Source organism: Lissotriton helveticus, chromosome 3_1, assembly GCF_964261635.1.
Source record: "Lissotriton helveticus chromosome 3_1, aLisHel1.1, whole genome shotgun sequence".
Lineage (NCBI taxonomy): Eukaryota > Metazoa > Chordata > Amphibia > Caudata > Salamandridae > Lissotriton > Lissotriton helveticus.
In genome coordinates, this window is record NC_136061.1 from 271863117 (window position 1) to 271889257 (window position 26141).

The 26141-nt window shown below is 46.6% G+C and overlaps 1 protein-coding gene across 5 annotated transcripts in view; it reads right to left on the reverse strand.

Moving 5' to 3' along the window:
- The window catches only part of GGNBP2 (gametogenetin binding protein 2), a 668014-nt gene that overhangs the window by 415171 nt on the left and 226702 nt on the right, over nt 1-26141 (reverse strand). For all 5 annotated transcript variants that reach the window (XM_078679788.1, XM_078679790.1, XM_078679791.1 and 2 more), the window contains exon 2: nt 4927-5007. In XM_078679788.1, coding sequence (XP_078535914.1) covers nt 4927-5007 — 81 coding nt within the window. The remainder of the gene's footprint in view (nt 1-4926; nt 5008-26141) is intronic.

Genomic DNA, 26141 nt, shown 5'->3' on the forward strand with positions numbered 1-26141 from the left:
ATGATACCAATCAAAATTTGCCCGCTTGATGTCTCTGCAGCATCCAGGGCTGATTTTAAGCATGTATTGGCTATGTTCTTCCCCTCATCTACCAAATGTGTTGCACTTTTTGGGTATTGTTCTGGTAGATGCTTCAACAGGTCTCCTATCTCCTCACAGTGCTGATATACCTGACAGATGAGCAGAGCCTTCGAATTTGCAATGCGCCATTGGTTCGCCGCCACTTCTCTCAACATTTCTGCCCATAAGGTCCATTCTTTTGCTTTATCTGCAGAAGTCCAGTTGTACTTGGCACTGTTGTCCTCTTCCTGGCTGTGGATGTCGTGGCGTAATTGCAGGCACTGTCTCCTTAATGTAACTTTGGTGTTTGGTGGAGTGTATTTCTTCTCCTCTCTAGGTATAATTGCCTTGCATGTGGCAGGTTCCTTGTAAGCTTCTTTCCACTAAGCTAGCACCCTTGGTAACAGAGGGAAGAATTGGTTTCTTGACTGTCTAGGCAGTAGAGTTTCTAATAGGAAGAGAGACTGACGTTTTCACTCTTCAAGTTGGACTCCATATGTGTCTGTAGCCTCCTTAATGACTTGGTTGTACATCCCACTATTGTCAAGTGGAGAAAGCGTTGACAGATAGGCATCAACAGCCTCTTCTGGGGGAATCTGTGTCGAAGTCTTGCCATTGTACCTCATGGAACTCCGAGCTTTCTGACCCTTTGTAGGTTGTTCTTCCTCAAAAAAGAACTTGTCTTCCTGTTCCTCCTGTGGTTCAGGGGCTGAGGGAGGTTCTAGGTCTTCGATATTTTTCTCGAGTGTCGGTAAGCTTTTAGGAGGTATTTTAAACTGTTTTAGGCTTTCAGCGAAAACTTCTTTCTTTTAAAATAGTTGCCATTTTGGCTTCAAGCCTCTTCCTTTTCTTTTCAATCTCCGACGTAGAGAACTTCGGCCTTTCTTTTGGAGGTCGAAGACTCCTTTGTAGACGGTGCCGACGTAGGGCAATGCCTCTCGCATTTTGCCCTTTCTTGCTTCGAAATCAAAGTTCTATCCTTGCCCATCTTTCGACGTCTTGGATCTTCGAGGATCTTTCCCGCTGCGGAGTCCTTTGAAGGAACCTACGGTAGGTTTATCTTGGGACGCAGCTGTGGTCGTTGAATGCTTGGACTTCAAGGCTCCCTTCGAGGCCTTTGAGTCTGTTTTTAAGACTCTTCTAGTTTCTTTAAAGACGATGGCTCTTTTACCCCTATAGAAGACTTTTTATGACCTCCACCACTTGGACATCTTTCTCAGTTCTCTTTCTGGACCTTCTGCGACATTGTCCCCTTTCTCTCTTGTGAGGTCCATATCTCATAGCGATGGTGCTGCACTCTGGCCCTGCATTTTGTAGTTGGCTCCTCTCGGTCTCTTTCTCACCCTAAATGGGTCTTCGGGGTGAACGCCGAACATGCGTTGCAGTCTGGATGTTGGTCCATCTGGCAGAACTTGTGATGGGAGTTCTGGCAGAACTTGAACAGTGTTTTTTCCATCACCATGCACAGGGTAAGCAAGTGCATTGTTCTCGTCGATGAGGTAGTCCCTCCCTCTCTCAAAGCTCTCCGGTACCTTGGTTTTTCACCGATTCTTCCCTTCAAAACTTGGAGCTCCTTTTGTTTCGATCTAGACCCAATGGTGGAAAAAAAGAATCGGACGATGGCGAACAAAGATGAAAGCTTTCGAAGGAAGCAGGGCGTTGTTACAAGGGGACACCAAATGGAGGTACGTCAACGCCCACCAAGAGGGGAATAAAAAGTGAAGGACACAATACAACAATTCTGGACCCAACCACTAGATAGCCAAGCAATGCACAGCATGTGAATCCAGACAAGATTCACAATGCAAAACAAACTATTTACAGGGCCAGTCATGTGATTTTATGTCCTACCAGTTCTCCAGAAACAATAGCACTTGAACTGCCACTGGAGTAACAACTTTAGAATTGAAAGCGTACTCTGAGAGGTTTAAAGAAAATGGCATACATAAGGACGAGGCCAGTGCTTGTTAAACCAGCTTTCCTCTGTCATATTCTTTACCTGTAAAGAGATGAAAAAGTTGACGCATTAAATGCTTCTCCGGTTGTGTGCCCAACTGATGGACACAGCCTCCAAACTTCCTACACGTTGTGTATTCTTTTAGATGGGGGAGGCAAGATCTAGCACTCAAGAAGTAGCCCAATTTTGTTTAAATCATTCCAACAATAATCCTTTGGCCATCAAATAGCTTATTCGAAGGTTGGGCCATAACTGTACAAACATAGAAACAACGCAGTGCACATCCAAGTATGCCATCTCAACACCAAACTAGACCTCAGAGCAAGAAACTGCTTTAAGCAGTTTGAAAAGCTGGCTTAGAAGCATCCAGGTCATTCTACTTAAAGGTTTTCACCATCTGTTAAGCTACGTTATGAAGCACAAATTCAGTAAGCTCCCAAAAAGTGTTGATTTAACATGCTAGTAATAGTAAATATTTGGCTTTTGATTACTGAAGAGCAAGGCTTACTGAAGCAAAGATTGTGTGACCTAGTACATTACATTTTTTTGGGATTCCCTGTAGGGAGGAGCTGCGGAAAGTTATTCTAACCCAGCTGTCATGGGTCTGGGAACATAAGGTTTAATAGAGTTAGGGCGAGAAAGGCTTGATTTCCAAGTGTGTAGATTGTATTCCCTAGGTACAATTGGTAAGGTTCTTTTGATAAAATAGCCTTCTTTTCCCCCGGTCAGGAAACAGGAGTCCTCCCACCAGCCTTCTCAAAACAGGTAAAATACGCAGGTAAGTTACCTATCCCAAGGAAATCATCATTAGGGCTGGGTTCAGGATCATTAAACTCTGTATTCGGTACAGAGCATTTTACTCAAAATCAGTCCTTCACAAAATAGGAAAGAACACTTCAAGATATGTGTAAGGGAATGTGGACATGTAGGCACCTTTATCCATTTTATGTGGGACTGCCCAAAACTGCAGAGCTTCTGGGTGAGACTAGTAGATTGCATGACGTGAATGACAGCCCTGCATGACGTGAATGACAGCCCTCCCCTTAGTCAAAACTGCTAAATGGTTTGTACAAAATATATGGAGGGAATGGATAAAGACCTAAATACTAAAAACTGTGGATGGCTTTGACTCTTATAGTAGCGAAACGAAAAACAGCCTGACGCTTGGAGCTAAAACAGTGCCATAGGTGGTTGACTGGGAAGAAGACATTGCCTGGTGCATGTGGCAGAAGAGGGGATGTACGTGGGAAAGGGCTGACACAAAAAATAAGACAAAATATGGAAAGTTTGGTGGTCCCACAGAGGAATCTAATGGACAGCTAGAACATGGACTTATTGTTATGCTAACTCTTTGTTTAAAACCAATAAAAAGAATGAAAAAAAATAAGCTTAGGGATGGGATTTCTTTTTTTCATATAAAACAATTGATGAAAAGGCTCTATTTGAAAGGCAGTAGCACTCAGAGGAGAGAAGCTGGTGTGAGTCACAGGCTGAAGGACTTGTACTTTGTCTGATGGCAAAGAAGCTGTTTCCTAGATAATTTTTGATTCTTATCTTGATGTGAGAAGAACATTTTATGTTTCTTAATGCCTCCTCCCAGGTGAAGGAATCCAAGATCGGGTACTGGGCTGTTAAAGAGACCTCAACCTGCTCCTTAAATTGTAAACTACAGGTTAACCTCGGCCTCTCTCAAATAGCCTTAGGATTTTCAGTGCACAGAGATTTAAAGCCAGATACCGTAGACATAGCACACAGATTAAGACATGATGAACCAGGCTTGAAGTCCTTTGACTTACCTTCGTTTTGAAAAATCATTTGAGCAATAATGAAAAACACAGAGAACAATCAATGGCCCTGGATATGTTACAGTACAGAGAAAAAGGAACAATGTTTGCTACATGTATTACTTTTGTTAAGGTCATACAATGGAGTGGATATTGCCAGACAGCTCCATTTATACGCAGCACCTTTATTTTAAAGATAAAAATAAAAGAAAAACTTGCAGATTCTGCATAGCGCCCTGTGAAAAGGTTAAAAGTAAAGACTATGAGGAAACTAATCTCCATTAGAAAACTAATTATGCTAAAGATATTTGAAAATCGAATGGAAAGCCATCTTTACGTCATATTTTCACGTGTTGTGTGCTTACCACTGGCAAGTAGATGTAAACGAAAAGCTTTCAAATGAAATCTTACAAGCACTGGCATTTGGACTGTTGGAATTCCACTGGATGCCTTATCTTGGAAGCTGTGTCTTAATGGATGATAGATAACCAGTAAGGACAGAAAAGAAAAAAAAAATCTAGGTGTGCTTTTTTTGTGGCTTTTTACACAAGGTACCAGGCAGCTGAATGGTGAAAAAGGATCTTTTCTTAGTTCAAAATGTGGAAATGAATTTCCCATTTCTTTAATTTCACATGAAGTCCTCACAACTAAGACATTAATATTGTTACATCTCAACACTACCACCAGAACTCAGATTAGTTTGTTTTTAAAAAACAGGTAGATAAATCCATTATTTTTCATCAAGTCGGTTCAGATCAAATCTAGGTTATCTGCATTGACTAGGAATGGCCAGGCTATGGCTGTGTGTAGGATGTGTGTAGGATGGAGCTCCAACAATGCCAAACAACCTAGGATATATTCATGGATGAATTTCAATGGAAAAAGCATAGGCGGCTCGGTTTGTGCTAGTCATTAGATGAGGAATACTTACTTTAGACGTAACTTTGGCCAATCATTTAGGAACTCATACAATTCATTTCTTGCTAGAGTAAATCTGGTGAAGGTCTTAGCAATACGAGACCAGAAAGAAGATGGATGTCATAACATACAACCTCTGAGGTGAAATATTTCATCATGACTTTTAGCACAGTTATGTTAAACAGCCAAGGCACAGTTTCAACTTACCTGGACAAACTGCTTCAGTTGAGAACTATTGATATGATGTCCTTCGAGATTCATCATGTTGTCCGAAAATTCCATAACCATCTAAAATAAATAATTTGTAGAATTCAGATGCAGTCCACTCTTCACAAAACATACAAAGACAAAAAATATATATATACTTGTCGAGTCAAGTCTAAAACATACCAACTGGTCAGAAACCGCTTCAGAATGGCTTCAGTACTAATGAGTGTACTAACTCCAGAAGCAAACATTTTTTTAAACTTTCAGTATGGCCTTGCGGAAGGTCGGGTTGTAGAAGAAACAGGGACGGGGTGGGAGGGGAGAGAAGAAAGCAGACAGAGCCAGCTACAAATATTCACTCTGGAGATTGGCTCAAACTCTGCAATAGCTGAACATCCTGTGACTCTGGGCAAGTCACTTGGAGAAAGGAAACTCAAAACAAGCGAAGAGAGCAAGAGTATGGAGAAAGCCGAGAAGCAGCACCCGAAGGAGGGCATCCTAGCACACAACCCATGGTTGTCTGAGGTGGAGAGTCTGGCTGCTCTGACCTGCCTCAGCCAACATTTACTGTATTAATTCATCCAGCTAGAAGGTGGAGGAGGAGCGGCCAAGGGCCCGCGAGCAGCTTAGAGTTGCTTCCTGGACTAAAAGGAAAGAATGTAAGGGCCTCCTGCATATCATTTTATTTTATGATTTATTTTCTATACCATACATCCCATTATTAACGTGTGTGAGTCCTCCTCCCCGTTTACACGGATGTCCTACTGTGAGGCGCGTGTACATCTGAGAAGAGGTTCTAAGATGTTTGATGCATTGCATTGGGAGCTTAAGCTGTGTCTAAGAAAAATTCGACCTGATGGTGAGCTTCTCCATTGCAAGATAGAAACTGATGGGTGTTAAAGGAAAAAACCTCAATCCCTTGCCTTCGGTATAAGTTGTGTCGACTTAATCTTCCCGTGCCTGCATAAAATGATTGTGTGATGTAACTGGTGCTTGTGAAAAGCGCTCCAATGCGTTAGTCTAGAGACTGCGCTATATAAGAACTGCAACAATTAAAAAAGAAAATATATCTGAGGCTTCCATGAAGCACAATATAGCCATCTTGCCTCCCACCTGCCTCTCAGTTTACTAGGTGTTATGTTACCTTTGCTCACCCACGGCAATGGAAGAAACGGGCAATAAGGGGTACAAGCGGACACAAACAATGGGGGGTGGTAGTGAGCATACGACAGAGCCATCTACAAAAGAGACACTCTGTAGAGAGGCTCAATTAAAAGAAAAAATAGCTCCCAAAAGCAGGAGCAGTTTAAGGACACGAGTACTTGGGCCAGAAAACAGTCATAGGCAAGAAGAAGGAAATGCCGATTCCACAGCTGACCATCAGGAAGAAGCAATCTAGATTGGCTCTAAAGCCCACCAATGGAAAGTAATGGGTAGCCTCCAAGCCCACCAACAGCAAACAAAAAGTGTTGACTAGGAGGGGCTGTCTAGGTGAGACCTAAAAAGTGGCTCCCACAACCCGATGCAAGTATTTTAGCCATGTTACAAGAAGGGATGTGAAGCCTAGATGGGTTAACAAATTAGCAGCAAGTAAATGAGTGGGTCAAGGAACACAAACAATGGTAAGCAACGGGTGGGTTCTAAACACACTGTAAACTAACTAAATGGCACACAAGCTCCATGTATGCGCGTGTCAGAGACAATATCTAACAAGCATTGGCATAGCCAAATCGGTCTCGCCTTTGGGACTGAAATAAAGGCATCCCGGAGGACGAGACCTTCGTGCCCTTTAAGATGGCGCCTGGGCCAGAATAGCAGGAAGAGGAGGTTAGTGACACAGACACGTTGGCCGTCGCAAGACGGACGTCATGCACCACAGAAAAAGAGGGCTGGACACCAGCGTGTGGATTCGTCGGAGAAGGAGAGCAGAGCAGAGACGGAGAAAAACGGCGGGAGGACAGACCCAGTGCCAGTCGGAAGAACTGTTAGGTCTGATGACCCGGTGGAGCCCTGGAGAAGAAGAGCCGAAGAGGGAGGTTTCCCCAACAACCACTGCCTCTGTAGCCAGACATCCCCAAGAGAAGCAGGACGCCGAGATACCGCACGCTACAGTCCTGGAGGACCGTAGCGTCAGGCAAGTGCCATTTATTCGGTTCTGGAAAAGGTTGGCTGGGCGGGGAGATGGGAGGGGGCGCATGGGGGTACGGCCTATGCAAGTCGGGCACTATTTAGGACCGCTCCTCCATTACACATCTCTGTTCCCTCACAGACCATGGTGATAGCCTATTTAGGTGAAGGGTCAGCACACTATACATAGCAATAAATCAGTAGGACTGACCGGTGGTTGTTTTGTGTATCTTTGCTTTCTTCTGGGGACACCAAGCCATCCAGGAAACCAACAAGGAGTTGAAAGGAAGCTACCTGAAGAAAGGAGACCCGCGGAATTGGCTAACTGAACGGTTAATTGTTTCTGTAGTAGGGGATCTCTGTGTATAGTCATAATCTAGTGAATAGTCCCGCCCATGTGCGCGGACCCCGGAGCAATCAAAAATAATCTCTTAAGCTGTCAAAACATGCAGACCTGCATAGACACTTAAGAGAGAATTTAAAGACAGATAATGCAGCCTATATCCACAGGCTACACTGTCCAATACTTCAACTGGAAATTCCACCAAAAACCACAACAGCACAGCCTGTCCAGGGTTTTCCACAGAGAAAAACCTTGCTTTTAACAGCAAAACCCTCTGGAATGATAGAGAGGAAGGAGTGGACAGACAAGCCCCATAGGCTGCCATTATGTGGCTCAAAACAGGATACTGTGCCTTTAAGAGAACCTTCCAGAAGCCTCACAGTATCCCAGAATGCAGTGCAGGTCCCTTTCACCTTCAGTTCTTTTTTCCGGCTCCTGCTAGCAGGACCCTGGAGCATTAGCTCTTCTTTTCTGAGCTTTTTCTATGATATTTTTGGATTTTTGTAGCTTCACTCGACGTCTTTGGCCTTTATCTGCATTCTGCTGTGGTTTTTTGGCAGAATTTCTGCAGTCTTCTTGTCTTTAGACTATTTGTAGTCTGACGTGCTTTGTCTGCAGCTGAGCTGAAGGCCGAAGCTGAAGCTCACAGGGTTTGTACTCTGTGCTTGCCTGTGTCTTTGGACACCTGTCTTCTCTGTACCTTCTTTTCTAGGGGGCTTCGGCTTCCAGGTTTCAAACAGAGGAGTTTGAAGGCATCTTCAGCCTCTGGGTGAGGTGAGGGTAGGTCCTCTACCGAGTCCCATGCTGTAATCTCTGGGGTTATCCCCGGTAAGGGCACATCTGAGCTATGACGCGGTTCCAGTTGGCGTTGGGGCCGTCGTGGAGTGTCTGGACGTCATGTAGTGCCTCGACGTCGACGTCATGGAGTGCCTCGACGTCATGTAGTGCCTCGACGTCGACGTCATGGAGTGCCTCGACGTCATGGAGTGCCTCGACGTCGTGGAGTGCCTCGACGTCGACGTCATGGAGTGCCTCGACGTCGACGTCATGGAGTGCCTCGACGTCGACGTCATGGAGTGCCTCGACGTCGACGTCATGGAGTGCCTCGACGTCATGGAGTGCTTCGACGTCATGGAGTGCTTCGACGTCGACGTCATGGAGTGCTTCGACGTCATGGAGTGCTTCGACGTCGACGTCATGGAGTGCTTCGACGTCGACGTCATGGAGTGCTTCGACGTCATGGAGTGCTTCGACGTCGACGTCATGAGGTGTCTCGACGTCGACGTCATGGAGTGTTTCGACGTCGACGTCATGGAGTGTCTCGACGTCGACGTCATGGAGTGTCTCGACGTCGACGTCATGGAGTGTCTCGACGTCGACGTCATGGAGTGTCTCGACGTCGACGTCATGGAGTGTCTCGACGTCGACGTCATGGAGTGTCTCGACGTCATGGAGTGTCTCGACGTCGACGTCATGGAGTGTCTCGACGTCGACGTCATGGAGTGTCTCGACGTCGACGTCATGGAGTGTCTCGACGTCGACGTCATGGAGTGTCTCGACGTCATGGAGTGTCTCGACGTCGAAGTCATGGAGTGTCTCGACGTCGAAGTCATGGAGTGTCTCGACGTCGAAGTCATGGAGTGTCTCGACGTCGAAGTCATGGAGTGTCTCGACGTCGAAGTCATGGAGTGTCTCGACGTCGAAGTCATGGAGTGTCTCGACGTCGAAGTCATGGAGTGTCTCGACGTCGAAGTCATGGAGTGTCTCGACGTCGAAGTCATGGAGTGTCTCGACGTCGACGTCATGGAGTGTCTCGACGTCGACGTCATGGAGTGTCTCGACGCCGAAGTCATGGAGTGTCTCGACGCCGAAGTCATGGAGTGTCTTGACGTCATGGGATGTCTCGACGTCATGGGATGTCTCGACGTCGACGTCATGGAGTGTCTTGGAGCAGTGTTGCTCGACGTCATGGAGCGGTGATGCTCGACGTCATGGAGCGGTGATGCTCGACGTCATGGAGCGGTGATGCTCGACGTCATGGGGGAGGGATGCTCGACGTCATGGGGCAGGGATGCTCGACGTCATGGGGCAGGGATGCTCGACGTCATGGGGCAGGGATGCTCGATGTCATGGGGCAGGGATGCTAGACGTCATGGAGCGGTGAGGCTCGACGTCATGGAGCAGTGATGCTCCTTTTGGGGCATTGGTCTCTTGGGCTCTGCCCTCTTCCGTTGGGTCCGGCCGTCACCGTTAGGGATGGCTCGGCGTCTCCGTGTTTGACACCTAGTGACATTTTGACGTCTGAGTGTTGGTTGTCGTAGAGACAGTCACTATCTTAGTGATGGTGACGTCGTAGTGAGGTCGGCGTCATGGGTTACAGCCGCAGAGTACTGCCGGCTCTTGATGCCTGGGTCTGGTTCCAGGCCTCGCTCCTTGGTGAGCCTCCCGTCGTAGAGGGGACTTTGTGTTCCCGGCTCCTTCCACTCACGACGCAGAGCAGTTGATCAGCGTCGAGGAACCCTTCTGATGGGGAGTTGGTGGTTACTCACCACGTGTACGCGGTGGACGTTTGTCCTTTTGCTTAGTTTTGAGTGCTTGCATGCCTGCACGTCTGCTAGGTCGCCTCCTGCTCATCCACTACTGGTGAGACCACCGGGGATGTTTCAGAATCCTCTCGGTTCCCTCTTCCGTCCACCACCCCAGGGGCCTTTTGCCCCTCAGTCTGCGAACCTCCGTGTCTTGATGCCAGGGATGCGTCTGCCATGAGTACGGGGAGTCCCTCTCCGACTCTTTACTGGTTGGCGGGACTTATCTTTCGTCCACTACCGCTTGGCAGGAGGTTCTGGCTCCGACCGTGCTCCTGACTTGGTCGCAGGGGTGGCGGCATGTGGACCTCGCGCTGTGGCCCGCTGTTGTTGGACCGTTGTTGTGAGATCCCTCTGTGGGGGGGGTTTCTTAACCGATTTGTGGTTCCTCTGCCGAGAGACAGGAGGGAAGCCTTACAAGAGGTGGTCTAATGGCCTGATAGTTTCGGTTCTAGGCTTCGGTGTCGGAGCGAAGTTTTTTCTCTCCTGCCGACCCCCAGGTATTGTGTGTTTGTCCTACGTTGCCATACTTTTCTTCGCCTGACGTCCCTACAACCGGCGGCTCAGCAGTGTGCTTCTACTCTCCCGTTCTTTGGGCAGCCCTTGGGTTGCCATCAGAGTAGTGAGTGGCCCGCATGAAGTCTGAATCGGAGACTTTTGGACGGCTGTAGGTTTGGGGCGCGGAGAACGACCTGAGGCCTTCTGCCCTTTCTAGCGACGTTTTCCTCCCAGGTTTTGCCGGTGGTCCCGGGCCGCCATTTAATGCTTTACAAGTATGTTGTGCGCATATGCGGGAGAGCTTGTGGCTCCTCGGCGAACAAAGGCCGGCTGGGTCTGAGTCAGTCTTCGGTTCATCGGCCCTCCTCCAGCACTTCCTCCGGTCGGCTCGCGGTTTCAGCGGTGCGAGCTCTAAGCAGAGGCCGTTGTCCTGTTTAGGACAAGGGCGGTAGAGGGCGTACCTCTGTCCCAAAGGGGGAGAGGTCTGTACTCCCGGTTCTTCTGGTTCACGAGAAGGACAGGTACGAGTTCAGGCCCATTCTGGATTTGCGACAAGCAAACAAGTGGATTCGCAGTAGAGGAGTTTCGCATGCTGTCGTTGCATCAGGTTTATACTCAGCTGCAACAGGGAGATTGGCTTGGTGCCATAGATCTACGGGATGCATACTCCCATGTGCTCATTGCACACAGGAAGTTCCTGCGATTCCAAGTTGGCGCCCATCATTGTCAGTACTCAGTACTGCCAGTCGGGCTGAGGTCTGCGCCCAGACTATTCTCGAAGTGCATGGCAGTGGTAGCTGCACGCCTGTGGAAAAACGAGGTGGCTTCTCTAACCGTGCCTGGACGATTGGTTGGTCAGGGCCTCCTCCTTCTCGGAAGCTCAGGCGCACTTCAAGAGGACGTGCGTTCTCTGGAGCGAGCTGGGGTTGCACATCAACATGTCCAAGTCTGTCCCCATTCCGGTCCAGTGCATACAGTACTTGGGAGCCTCCGTCAATACGCTGTCAGCAAGCGTGTCTTCTTCGGAGGAGAGTCGATTATCTCCCCTTGGGAAGGCTCAGGCTCTTGTGACCGCCCCATCTGCGGCAGTGGAGACGGTGTCTTCTCTACTGGGGTCGGTGGCCTCTTGTATATTCCTCACGCCACACGCACGGCTGCTCATGAGACCTTTGCAGGAGTGCTTGGAGGATCAGTGGGATTAGAGGAAAGGATCCTTGGGCGACAAGATACGACTGTCTCTGCGTGCTCTTCAGTCTCTGAAGTGGTGGTGTTCAGCTGAGAATCTCCTAAGAGGGGTTCCCTTTCACAAGGACATTTCCGCACAGACTGTCGTGACGGGTGCGTCTCTCCACGGCTGGGGGGGGGCGCTTTCCGGAGACTTGCAGATACGAGGAACGTGGTCCCCGAGGGAGTCCACGTATCACATCATTTTCTGGGAACTCAGAGCTGTTCCCTTGGCATTGAAGGCGTTTCTTCTGTCCCTCCAGACCAACTCTCTGCTTGTACAACGGACAATTTGACCACAATGTATTACCTCAACAAGCAGGGGGGTTCGAGATCGCGCACTCTGTCGCAGGAGGCGCGGGCGATCTGGCGACTGACTCTAACGGCTACCCATCTGCCAGGTGTGCAGAATGTTCAGGCAGACGTGCTGAGCAGACTGATTCAGGAAAGCCACGAATGGGTCATAAACGACGAAGTACTAGGAGAAGTCTTCGGCGAATGCCGAGACTTCGCCCCCAGGTACTGCCTGTGGGGAAGCTGCGGAATGCGTTCTGGATTAACTGGTCGAACAGCTTTCTGTGCGCCTTTCCACCCTTTCCCTTGATTCCGGCGGTGTTCATCAAGCTGTCCCAGTCTAGGGCGCGGATGAGCCTGATTGCCCCGGAATGGCCCAGACAGTGGTGGTTCACGGACCTGCTTCACCGGTCTCTCCGTCCTCTCCTACGGAGGCCTTGCAGGCTGGACCTTCTCGCAAAGGTCAGGGGGCAGATGTTGCACCCCAACCTCTCGTCTTTGAGTTTGGCTGCATGGCTCTTGAGATAGTGTGATATGGTCATTTGAATCTACCAGAAGTTTGTATGGATATACTGAAGGAGGCTACGCATCCTTCCACTAGGACTTCTTCTGCTTACTAGTGGAAGAAGTTTTTTTGCTTCTGGTGCAAGTCCAAGGACCATGACCTGTCGACGTGTAAGGAAGATGTCTTCCTTCTGTATCTTCTACGCCTGGCGCAGTCGGGCCTTATGTCTAATCCATTACGGTTCATTTTGCTGCGCTGACTGCCTACAGGAAATGCCCTTCAGACTTCCTTCTTCCAGATCCCTGTGATCAAAGATTTTTTGGAAGGCTGGAAGAAAGCATTCCCTCCTGTCTGGCTTCCTTCGCCTTCATGGGAATTGAATGTGGTGCTGTCCAGATTGATGTAGGAGCCTTTTGAACCTATTCATAGGGCTTCGTTGCAGCATCGGTCCTGGAAGGCGGCGTTCCTCGTGGCCATCACATCGGCCCGCAGGGGGAGTGATATTCAGGCGTTGTGTTGCCAAGGACCTTATACTGTATTTCATACTGCTGAGGTTGTTACGCATACTCACCCTTAATGTCTTCCTAAGGTTATTTCTGGTTTTCATGTCAACCGGACAATAGCTTTGCCTACGTTCGTTCAGAATCCGGCATCTCCAGCGGGAAGGTCCCTACATTCCCTGGATGTTAGGAGGGTGTTGGAATTTTATCTGGCTAAAACCAGAGATATTCGTGGTTCAGATCTATTGTTTGTCAATTATGAATCAGTCTGGACCGGTCTTGCTACCTCAAAACAGTCCATCTCTAGGTGGATTGTGTCCTGTACACTATTGTGTTACCTACAGACTAATACGACCTTAGGAGGTAAACCTAAGGCTCATTCCACCAGGGGCAAAGCTGCCACGACTGCTTTGCTGCTTAATGTTCCGATTGCAGAAATCTGCAAGGCCGCCACTTGGAAGACGGTCCATACCTTGGCTAAGCATTACTGTCTGGACACTGATACCAGGGCAGATGATCAGGTTGGGCAGGCTTCGCTGCGAAATTTGTTCGCACAATAGTGGTGTTATTTCTCGTTTCTCCACCGCCGCTTTGGTGTGGGGATGGGCTTGCCATTCTATTCACTAGATTATGACTATACACAGAGATCCCCTACTACAGAAGGAGTAGTGTCTGTCCTGTAACTCCAGTTCTGTAGTAGGGGTATCTCTGTTATAGTCATAAGCGCCCGCCCTCCTCCCCGGTGGAGAGAGATATTCATGTAAGGAATGCTACAGGTCTGGCGTGTTGCGCCTTTAAAAAGAACTGAAGGTGAAAGGGACCTGCACTGCATTCTGGGATACTGTGAGGCTTCTGGAAGGTTCTCTTAAAGGCACAGTATCCTGTTTTGAGCCACATAATGGCAGCCTATGGGGCTTGTCTGTCCACTCCTTCCTCTATCATTCCAGAGGGTTTTGCTGTTAAAAGCAAGGTTTTTCTCTGTGGAAAACCCTGGACAGGCTGTGCTGTTGTGGTTTTTGGTGGAATTTCCAGTTGAAGTATTGGACAGTGTAGCCTGTGGATATAGGCTGCATTATCTGTCTTTAAATTCTCTCTTAAGTGTCTATGCAGGTCTGCATGTTTTGACAGCTTAAGAGATTATTTTTGATTGCTCCGGGGTCCGCGCACATGGGCGGGACTATTCACTAGATTATGACTATAACAGAGATACCCCTACTACAGAACTGGAGTTACAGGACAGAAACTACTCCTTCTTTGGTGTTCTTGCCATAATCCTGCATTGCTACCGTGTCTCTAAGAGAAGACTGTTTCTTTTGTTTCAATAAATCCACAAAGGTGTTACTACAACTTTGTCCATACCTACGTTCTGGGTTTATGTGGATATGACTAAGAGTGGAGTGATCTCAGGTCCTGGGAGGTTTATTTATCACAGGGACCTTATATTTTTAGCCAGAACTTTTGGCTATGTTGTAAAGAATTGTGGCTGCTGTGCATCATGTTGAAAAGTTATAATAAAAAGTGTTATGCATTTTTGTTACCTTTATACAAACCAAGACGACATTATATACAACTAAACAACCCGATTAAAAAAAGCTTTTAACATAAAAAATGTCTTTTAGTTTTTTTGTACTTGCACTGCTGTCAAAGTCTTCCTGCGCGTTCTCTTGTTGGTTATAATTTTTTTTGTTATGGGGGAGTGGAACAAAAATAACGGGTGAGTGGAGGTTGGAAAACTGTAATTTAATGAGAACACGAGCAGCGGACGGACACTAGGAGAGAATCAACAGATGCCAGATTCCGAGGGCAGACGGACATGATGCTTAGGTGATGTTTAGGTGATGCTTAGCTGGTGCGGGATGCAAACTGGTGGTGGTGAGTGATGTTTGGTGCTCAGGTGGTGCCACTATATGGTGTGGAATGGAGGTATGTTGTGGATTTGAACTATGTAGTTTGATGTGTAATTACATGGTGTGTATTGGAAATGTTTGGGGTTGAATTGTGTTGCCTGGAACTGTAGTATTGAGTGAAATTATGCTTAGTGAAATTGTGTCATGGTGTGGAGTGCATTTATGATGATTGGTGGTATGTGGCATAGAGTGCATTTATGTGGAGTGTATTTATGTAGCACTGAGTAGAGTGTAATTATGTGGCGTGCAATTATGTGGTACTGAGTGGTATGTGGAGTGTATTTATGTGCATTGAATACAGTGCAATTATGCGACGTGTAATTATGTGGTACTGAGTGGTATTATATTGTGTATTTATGTTGCATTGAGTTGAGTAAATATGTGGTGTGTAATTATGTGGCACGGAATGGTATTATATGGAGTGTATTTATGTTGCAATGAGTAGAGTGTAATTATGTGACTTGTAATTGTGTGGTTCTGAGTGGTATGGGGTGCATTTATGTTGCATTGAGTAGAGTGTAATATTGTGGCATGTAACTGTCACACCGAGTGGTATTATGTGGAGTGCATTTATGTTGCATTGAGTGGAGTGTAATTATGTGGCATGTTAATCTGTGGCAGTGTTATGTGGAGTGTATTTATGTTGCATGAAATACTGTGTAATTATGTGACATGTAATTATGAGCTACTGAGTAGTATTATCTGGAGTGTATTTATATGTTGCATTGAGTAGAGTAATTATGTTGTGTGTAATTATGTGGCACTGAGTGGCATTATGTGGAGTGTAATTATGTTGCATTGAATAGAGTGTAATTGTGACGTGTGATTATGTGGTACTGAGTGGTAGTATGTGGAGTGTATTTATGTTGCATTGAGTAGTTTAATTATGTGGCACTGAGTGGTATAATGTGGATTGTATGTTGCATTCAGTAGAGTGTAATTATGTGGCTTGTAATTATGTGGCACTGAGTGGTATTACGTGGAGTGTATTTATGTTACATTCAGTAGAGTGCAATTATGTGGCTTGTAATTATATAGCACAGTGTTATGTGGAGAGCATTTATGTTGCATTGAATAGAGTGAAATTATGTGTTGTGTAATTATGTCGCACTGAGTGATTATGTGGAGTGTATTTATGTTGCATTGAGTAGTGTAATTATGTGGCACTGAGTGGTATGTGGGGTGTATCTATGTTGCATTGAGTAGAGTAATTATGTGGCTTGTAATTGTGTGGCGCTGAGTGGTATTATGTGGGGTGTATTTATGTTGCATTGAGTAGAGTGTAATTATGTGGCGTGTAATTATGTGGCACTGAGTGGTATTATGTGGGATGTATTTATGTTGCATTGAGTAGAGTGCAATTATGTGGCGTGTAGTTATGCGGTACTGAGTGGTATGGTGAGTATTTATGTTTCATTGAATACAGTGTAATTATGTAACGTGTAAATATGTTTTACTGAGAGGTATTATGTTGAGTGTAGTCATATTGCATTGAGTAGAGCGTAATTATGTGGCGTGTAATTATGTGGTACTGAGTGGTATTATGTGGAGTGTATTTATATTGCATTGAGTAGAGTGTAATTATGTAATGTGTTATGTAGCACTAAGAAGTATTAAGTGGAGTCTATGTGCCATTGAGTAGAGTGTAATTATGTCGCACTGAGTGATATTATGTGGAGTGTATTTATATTGCATTAAGTAGTGTCATTATGTGGCGTGTAATTATGAGGCACTGAGTGGTACGTGGGGTGTATCTATGTTGCAATGAGTAGAGTGGAATTATGTGGCGTGTAATTATGTGGCACTGAGTGGTATTATGTTGGGTGTATTTATGTTGCATTGAGTAGATTGTCATTATGTGGCGCGTAAATATGTAGTACTGAGTGGTATGTGGAGTGTATTTATGTTGCATTGAGTACAGTGTAATTATGTGGCGTGTAACTGTTGCACTGAATGGTATTATATGGATTGTATGTTGCACTCAGTAGAGTAATTATGTGGCATGTAATTATGTGGCACTGAGTGGTATTATTTGGAGTGTATTTATGTTGCATTGAATAGTGTGTAAATATGTGGTGTGTAATTATGTGGCACTGAGTCGTATTATGTGGAGTATATTTATGTTGTACAGAGTAGAGTCAATATGTGGCTTGTAATTATGTGGCACAGTGATATGTGGCACAGTGATAAGTGGAGTGTATTTATGTTGCGTTGAATTGAGTGTAATTACGTGGTGTGTAATTATGTGGTACTGAGTGGTATTATGTGGAGTGTATTTATATTGCATTGCGTAGAGTGTAATTGTGTAGTGTGTTATGTGGCACCGAGTGGTATGTGGAGTGTATGTTGCATTGAGTGCAGTGTCATTAGGTAGCATGTAATTATGCTGCACTGAGTGGTATTATGTGGTGTGTATTTATGTTGCATTGAGTACAGTGTAATTATGTGGCGTGTAATTGTGGAGTGTATTCATGTTGCATTAAATAGAGTGCTATTACGTGACGTGTAATTTATGTGCTACTGAGTGGTATTATGTGGAGTGTATTTATGTTGCATTGAGTAGAGTAATTATGTGGCACTGAGTGGTATTATGTGAAGAGTATTTATGTTGCATTGAATAGAGTGTAATTGTGACGTGTAATTATGTGGTACTGAGTGGTATCATGCGTTAAGTCCCTGAGTTGAAATAAGGGTTAAACGCGGGCTACAGGTGCGGGCCGCTAACACTAACAAGCACTGGCGTTGCCAATAGGTCTCGCAGTAGGAAAGTTGGAGCTATTACAATTGCAAATAACAATGCCTTTTATTTTTATTTTCATTTTAAAAACAAAGGGCTTTGTCATTTACAAAACCAATAGCTCCAACTTTCCTACTGCGAGACCTATTGGCAACGCCAGTGCTTGTCTGAAATGCCTGGCTTTTCCAGGACTCTGGCCATAACATCTTCCAGTGTTCCACGGAAAGCGCCTTGCTCCGAAGGGGTGGCTTATCTCACACCCCGGGGCACATCTGTCCAGACAGGTCTGCGCCTGGACACCTAACATTCCAACGGCTTTTGTCACTGTCTGACATTTCAAGCCATCCAGACCGCTTTCAGCATAATCTCAACTTCCAAAGAACCAACACACCCCCGAGCGGCAGAAGTGGGACATTCCTCGCTCGATCTTGTCTGTTGGACTAGACTATGATGTGTGTGCGGGGGGAGGGAGCCAGACACGCAAGTAATGTGATGAAAGGGTGACTCATGTTTGCCGGCCCTTTATGTTTACTATTCTGGGCTTTGTTTTTAGCCAACTATTGTGTGTCGCCTAGTACTATGAGCCAATTAATTAAAAAGTTACTGAAGACTACAACTCCCAGCATGCATTGTTTTCATTTGTAGCACTCGTCGGTAAACATTGTTTCCTACTGACCTAGAGCCTTCTGGTCACGTAGTATGTCTTGAAATCACAAACAAAACGACAAGCAAAATGTCAATTTCTTCTTTTAATAAGGATACCAGATGAATACATTTCACTCGCTCCAGTTTTTGCAGCCCTGTGTTTTTTTTCACAACGCTCTCTTTTCAGGAGTGTTATGAATGGTTTCACCTGAACTGTATCAGGAGTATAACTACCAGAATGCATTGATTTGGTTTTTTTTTAAAACTGAATTAACGGACTATATGCGAAGTTAACTAGTGACGTGATGTCACGCAATTACCCTAATTTAAGTTGCAGATGGGGTATAACAACATTACAATAAGTGTGTTGGAGGAAGTTTTTTGGGTATGAGTGGTGATTGTTCGCCTGAAGTGCATCATTACCTCGCTCTCGATTTTTAAAGCTTAAAATGCCTCAAATTAGACTTTTTCCCCTGCCTGAAATTCTTCCCGACTTCAATCCAAGTTAATGAGGAAAATAAATTCTGTCCCCTCTCTCTTTCTACTTTCCAGATGTTGGCATGTCCCAGTCCCTGTCCTTACACTGGGAGGGGAACGGTTGGTTTCTGCAGGCCAGGCACCCGTAAGTGACTCAAGTATGTGGATCAAAAGAAAAGTGCGATTTAGTGCATGGGGGAGGGGGCATATTTACAAGGCCGGGAGAGAAAATAAAGAAAAAATGAGGCGAGAGTGGAGAAGATAACGAGATAGACGAAAGGAGGGTCCGGCTGGGAGCTTGGAAAGAGGCTAAAAGGGCTGAAAGGGAGGGGAGAATGCACGTAGCACATTCCAATGAAGTCTGGTGGGGGGTGGGGAGCAGGCATATGGTGTTTCAGTGAGCAGCCTTTGATGTGCGAGCGAGTGGGAGGGAACAGCAGGGGGCGGAGAAGCAGATTGCCTTCAAGGCAGGAGGCAGGCAGAAGGCTCGGGCAAGCTCGTGCACGAGAGCACATGCACTCGTGAAAAACCTCTTTTTTGGGCTGCTATAGGACTCGTCCTATTCCATTCCTGCGGAATGGAAATAGTCCGAGCCCTAAAAATAACACAGGTCAAGCACAGGCAACCCGATTTACTACATCATACTGAAAGTGCACATTGAGCTACAAAGTTTAATGACCCAATTGTGGCAGACATTTTACATCAGCACAAAATGGCTATTGTAAAAGAAAAATGTAAGTTGTAATTTTCTTCCCTAAGTGGCATCTCCCACCTTACGAGACTCTTTCAACACCATTAGGGAGAAGATGCCACCACGTTACTGAGTCTCATTCAACTGGATCACAGTAACACTTGCCTTTTAAAGTTCTCATCTTAAAGAAAACAGAACGTGAATTCCTCCAATCTTTACTCGCTCTACTACTCTTTACTATCACTTCGAGTCAGACGTATTTCTTGCAATGCATGTATATGCAATATAACCTGAAGGCTAGGCCGAAATGAATTTACAAAGCAAGTGTATGTAAACTAACTTAATTGGCCTCCGACATAGGTTTGAAACACACTTGGCATCTTAGCCGCCCTCCCAGACAGGTTACCAGTTGCCTCTCCGTGCACTTCAAAAACTGTTTAAAGTGCAGGCAGGGCTAGAGAATAAAAAGGCAATATTTCCTTAGGAAATATACTGTTCGACTGCAAACCGCTTTTAAACAGTGTGATTTTTTATTTTATTTACGTGTAGGCTTCAGCCCCCAACAAGCTTTCATTAAGTAGTTACAAAAAGTCACTGAATGTCGAGAATACCCTTTAAAGAAGCATCACAGTTGTATCATCCACCAATATGTTTTGGTAAGTGCCCAAAGACACTACTAGAACACTTTGCATGCGATTGAACAAAAGGGACATAAGGAAGAGAAGGTATAACTGAAGTTGTAAAAGGAGCTAGCAGATCGAATCCCAACATCTGGGTCGATTCCTGTAGCCCTGAAAGTAACCTGAGACTAGAATGCAGCCTGCCCTCCATCTGGCACAATTCGCGCAGCCGCTGCGAATTCAAAACAGATGGCACCCGGCTGCGCTGCTGCTCGCTGCCTAACCAGGGGAAAGAGAAGGCAGGACATGCACCCGCCGTTGGCCAATTGCATACTGTCTTTCTTAGAAAGAAGCATGCAAAGGCCAATAGAGGGTGAAGAAAAAGAGTTTAAAGCCCTTACTAAAAGCCTTGTGCAGCCCATGCGCGCTGGCTCAGGCGAGACCTAAAAAGCAAGATAAGGAGAGTGATAGCAAGCCAATTATGGGCAATGGGCAGGCTCTAAGCCCAGTGTTAGTTCACAGCACGCCTTTCGCAATCAGACAGCTCGCGCAGTCTGGTGGGCTCAACATAAAACAATGTCAAGGGGGCATTTAACAGTCTTGAAAGTTGGAAAGATTTATTTTTATTTGCCTATAAACTTAAACCCATTTACCTAACTTGCAGAAAATCTGTCAGATACATACCAAAAAGGTTAACCTTATTCTTGGAATTTTTAAAATTGTTCTGATTAAATCAAGGAATGAGCACCTTAAAGTGGGGTAAAAATTTTCATTTGTTAACTAATTTGACGATTTGATATGGAGTGTTTTAGCCTTTTCAGTCTTCTGTTGGCATGGTAAGGTTCGTGCAGTAAGGGCAAAGTTAAAAGGGGGCAGAACGCCTGCAGGTGCAAATAGCTATTGAGATATTTTATGAATTTGCATTAAATTTAGCAGGTTGTTAGCAAGTTAAGCTTAGTGCTGGAATCTCAAGTTTCATGTAGTACTGAAAAGGGGAGAAAATAGAGAACGGGGAGTCAAAATATTTGATTAGCTAAACTTTGGACCAGTTATATGTATCTGCACAACACTTGTAAGACGTTTACTGTGTTCAGCTTTCTTTTGATATTTTGAGTTTCTTGTAAATCTTTCAAATGGGGGGGAGAATTAAAAGTTAGGTGAGTAGTTCACTGAATTGGATGTAGGCAGTAACTCATTTAGGTAGGAGACTACAAGAATATTATGATCCATAACAATTATAGATGCCAACCAATATCTATCCAAGTGTGCCACACAGAATACAATGCAATAGATAATAGTAATGTATGAGTAGGAGTGTCCGATGAATTTCTACTTTCTTGGTTCATGCACTAGGTGCCTACTTAAGATGGAAACTGATATAAGTTAAATTGATGATAACTAGGCAATTAAGAAGAGGATATAGATACACCTGATGTGTACGTATTGTCCGGATCAACTGGTGTGCCTACAATATTCCAAAAATATGCTCATGGACTTGCTTTACAGTCCATGGTTCATACATATATACATACATATACACAAACACATTTTTCTTAAAGGTAGTTGAGAAGTTAAAGTAGAATTTCCAATCTTTCCTCCAATGGGAATATTTGTTCTTTGCTACAGAGAAAAAAGCTAGAGAGAATTCAGGTTTGGCAAGAAACTAGAACTTTACTCAGGGACATATCCTCTTTGGGCTTTGGCGAAAATATTTTCAGGATTTTGAGAAATTGCCATTACAACAAGCATTTACAATGCAATGGTCTCGGCAATATTATAGGTAGAGCTATTGGCATTGCTCATTTTTTTTTCTGTATCCCTAAATAAATGGCATTGTCATTTGTATTGGCAATAGCTTATTTGCTTGCATATGCGAGACCTATTGCATTAGCAGAGAGAGTGAGGTAGTGAGGTAGTGAGATAGAGAGAGAGTGAGTGAGGTAGTGAAATAGAGATAGTGAGGTAGTGAGAGAGAGAGTGAGGTAGATAGTGAGTGAGGTAGTGAGAGAGAGAGAGGTAGTGAAAGAGTGAGTTAGTGAGGGAGAGGGATGTTTTGAGGTAGTGGGATAGAAACAGAGAGTGATGTTAGGTAGTGAGATAGAGAGAGTGAGTGAGGTAGTGAGTTAGAGAGAGAGAGTGAAGCTGTGAGGTAGTGAGATATAGAGTGGGGTAGTGAGAGAGTGAGGTAGTTACGTTTGAGAGAGAGAAGTTGTGAGATAGTGAGGTAGTGAGATTGATAGAGTGGAGTAGTAAGGTAGTGAGAGAGAGGTAGTGAGAGAGAGAGAGTGAGGTAGATAGAGAGTGATGTAGTGAGAGACAGAGAGAGTGAGGTAGTCCAAGAGTGAGTTTGTGAGGGATAGTGTTGTTAGAGGTAGTGAGATAGAAATAGAGAGTGAGGTTGTGAGGTAGTGAGCTGGAGAGAGAGTGAGGTATTGAGTTAGAGAGAGAGAGAGAGTGAAGTTGTGAGGTAGTGAGATAGAGATTGAGGTAGTGAGTGAGTGAGGTATTGAGGTTTTGATAGAGTGAGTTGTGAGTTAGTGAGATAGATTTAGTGGAGTAGTGATGTTGAGAGAGTGAGGTAGTGAGAGTGAGAGAGTGAGATAGAAAGCGATAGAGTGATGTAGTGATAGAGAGTGAGGTATTGAGCTGGAGATAGTGAAGTTGTGAGGTAGTGAGATAGAGAGTGAGGTAGTGAGAGAGTGAGGTAGTGAGAGATAGTGATGTAATAAGGTATTGAGAGAGTTATTTAGTGAGGTAGTGAGATAGTGATGTTGTGAGATAGAGAGAGTTGAGTAGGGCGGTAGAGAGAGTGAGGTAGTGAGAGAGAGTGTGAGTTAGTGAGAGAGAGTGTGAGGTAGTGAGAGAGCGAGTGAGGTAGGGAGAGAGAGAGCGAGCTAGTGATCGAGAGAGTCAACCACACACATATACAGACCCACCCACACAGAGCCACACACACACACAAAGTTAATCACGCACACACACACATACAGAGCCACACAGAGCCACCCAGACACGCATACAGAGCTACCCACACACATATACAGAGCCACAGACATACATATACAGAGCCACAGACATACACATACAGAGCCACAGACATACACACATACAGAGCCACCCAACACACATACAGAGCCACCAAACACACATACAGAGCCACCAAACACACATACAGAGCCACCAAACACACATACAGAGCCAGCCACATAAACATACAGAGCCAGCCACATAAACATACAGAGCCACACACACACACACACACAGGTATTGTCATTTACATTGCCAATAGCTTAATCGTTAAATAAATGGCATTGTCATTTACAATGCAAATAGCTCAATCGCTCGCATATGCATGACCTATTGCATTTACACAAAAAATCATGGGGGGGAAGGATCACTGGTCCTGCATAACCAAGGTTTGCAGGTCGGTGTGTGGTGTCTCTCAAATAAAAGACCCTCATGCACGTGTAGGTAAAGTTATCGTAGCGGTATATGTTGTCTCCCCGCTCTAGTATACACGTGTGTGCAGAATCATAGGGTCAGTATTCATGCAGCCTCCGCCAGGAGGTGTTAACCATTGGTTAATAACAGTAGTGATCGTGAATAAGGGTAGTGTGTGATTGGGAGAAGGGATTAAAATACCCGGACAGCCAGATATAAAAAATTTAATGTGTCTGTGTAAAATTGTGACCTGTTTCTTCAGTTGGAGTGAGGTTGCATTGTACCTGTAGGAAAAATAAACACACAATCAATCAATCAACCATACCATTTGTATAGCGCACTACTCACCCGGGAGGGTCTCAAGGCGCTTGGGGAAGGGGTATGCTACTGCTCGAACAGCCAGGTCTGGAGTTGTTTCCTGAAGGCGAGATGATCCTGGGTCAGCCGAAGGTGGATGGGGAGGGAGTTCCATGTCTTGGCAGCCAGGTAAGAGAAGGATCTTCCTCCGGCGGTGGCTCTTCGGATGCGTGGTACGGCTGCGAGGGCGAGGCTGGTGGACCGTAGCTGGCGGGTGGGTGTGTAGAAGGTCAGGCGGGCGCCGAGGTACTTGGGGCCCAGGTCGTGGAGAGACTTGTGTGCGTGGGTGAGGAGCCGGAACGTGATCCTCTTGTCGACGGGGAGCCAGTGCAGGTTCCTCAGGTGGCTGGAGATGTGGCTGCGTCGGGGGACATCCAGGATGAGTCGGGCGGATGCGCTCTGGATGCGCTGGAGTCTTTTCTGTAGCTTGGCTGTGGTTCCGGCATAGAGGGCGTTTCCGTACTCCAGTCGGCTGGTGACGAGTGCTTGGGTGACAGTCTTCCTGGTCTCGGTCGGGATCCAGCGGAAGATCTTGCGAAGCATACGCAGGGTGTTGAAGCACGATGAGGAGACGGCGTTGACTTGTCTGGTCATGGAGAGGGAGGAGTCCAGGATGAAGCCCAGGTTGCGTGCGTGGTCGGTTGGCTTGGGTGCGGTGCCCAGGGCTGGGGGCCACCAGGAGTCGTCCCAGGCGGAAGGCGAAGATCCCAGGATGAGGACTTCCGTCTTGTCCGAGTTCAGTTTCAGGCGGCTGTCCTTCATCCACTCGGCGACGTCTTTCATCCCTTCGTGTAGTCAGGTTCTGCCGGTGTCGGGGTCTCTGGTGAGGGAGAGGATCAGCTGGGTGTCGTCTGCGTACGAGATGATGTTGAGGTTGTGCTGGCGTGCGATGGCTGCGAGAGGTCTCATGTAGACGTTGAAGAGGGTGGGGCTGAGTGATGATCCTTGCGGAACGCCGCAGATGACTTCGGTGGCCTCGGAGCGAAACGGGGGGAGGCGGACTCTTTGTGTTCTTCCGGCGAGGAACGAGGTGATCCACTCCAGTGCCTGCTCTTGGATACTGATGTTGCGGAGGCGCTGGACTAGGGTGCGGTGGCAGACGCAGCGGAGAGGTCCAGGAGGATGAGGGCCACCGTTTCCCCCTTGTCGAGCAGGGTCCGGATGTCGTCGGTGGCTGCGATGAGGGCGGTCTCGGTGCTGTGGTTGGCTCTGAAGCCGGACTGAGAGGAGTCGAGGGATCCGTTCGTCTCGAGGAAGGCGGTCAGCTGTCTGTTGACGATCTTCTCGATGACTTTAGCAGGAAAAGGGAGGAGCGAGATGGGGCGGAAGTTTTTGAGGTCGGTGGGGTCCGCTGTAGGTTTCTTCAGGAGGGCGCTGAGCTCGGCGTGCTTCCAGCTCTCCGGGAAGGTGGCGGTGTTGAAGGAGGTGTGGATGATGTTCCGGAGTTGGGGTGCGACGGTGGAGTTGGCCTTGTTGAAGACGTGGTGTGGGCAGGGGTCGGTCGGTGATCCGGATTGGATGGTGTTCATCGTGCGGGCTGTGTCTTCGGTGGTCACCGTGGTCCAGGTGCAAAGGTTGGCGGTGGGGGGCGTTGGTTCGACGGTTGGGTGCGTGGGTGGTGCGCCGAAGCTGTTGTGGATGTCGGCGATCTTGCGGTGGAAGAACGAGGCGAGGGAGTCGCAGAGATCTTGTGACGGAGTGATGTCGTTGGTGCCAGTGCTGGGGTTGGAGAACTCCTTGACGATGCTGAAGAGTTCCTTGCTGTCGTGGGTATTGTTGTCCAGTCGTTCCTTCAGGGATTTCTTCTTGGTGGTGCGGATGAGCTGGTGGTGCTTGCGGGTAGCGTGTTTGAGGGCGGTCATGTTGTCGGTGGTCCGGTCGAGGAGCCAGGCTTTCTCGAGGGTGCGGCAGGTCTTCTTGGAGTCCTTGAGTTCGTCGGTGAACCAGGATGCCTTCTTGCTTCTGGGTCTGCTGGGAGGGTTCTTCGGTGGTGCGAGGTCGTCGGCGCAGGCGGTCAACCTCTGCGTGAAGTTTCGGGCTGCTTCGTTGGGGTCCGTTGCGCTGGCGGGTGGGTTCTGGCTGAGAGAGGTGTTGAGCTGCTCGGTGGTGATCTTACTCCAGCTTCTGTGGGGAATCTGAAGTGGGTGGTGGTGGGTCGTTGTTCTTCTGAAGCTGAAGTGGACGCAGCTGTGGTCGGTCCAGTGGAGTCCGGTGGAGTGGCTGAAGGTGATGTCCTTGCTGGATGAGAAGACGGGATCAAGCGT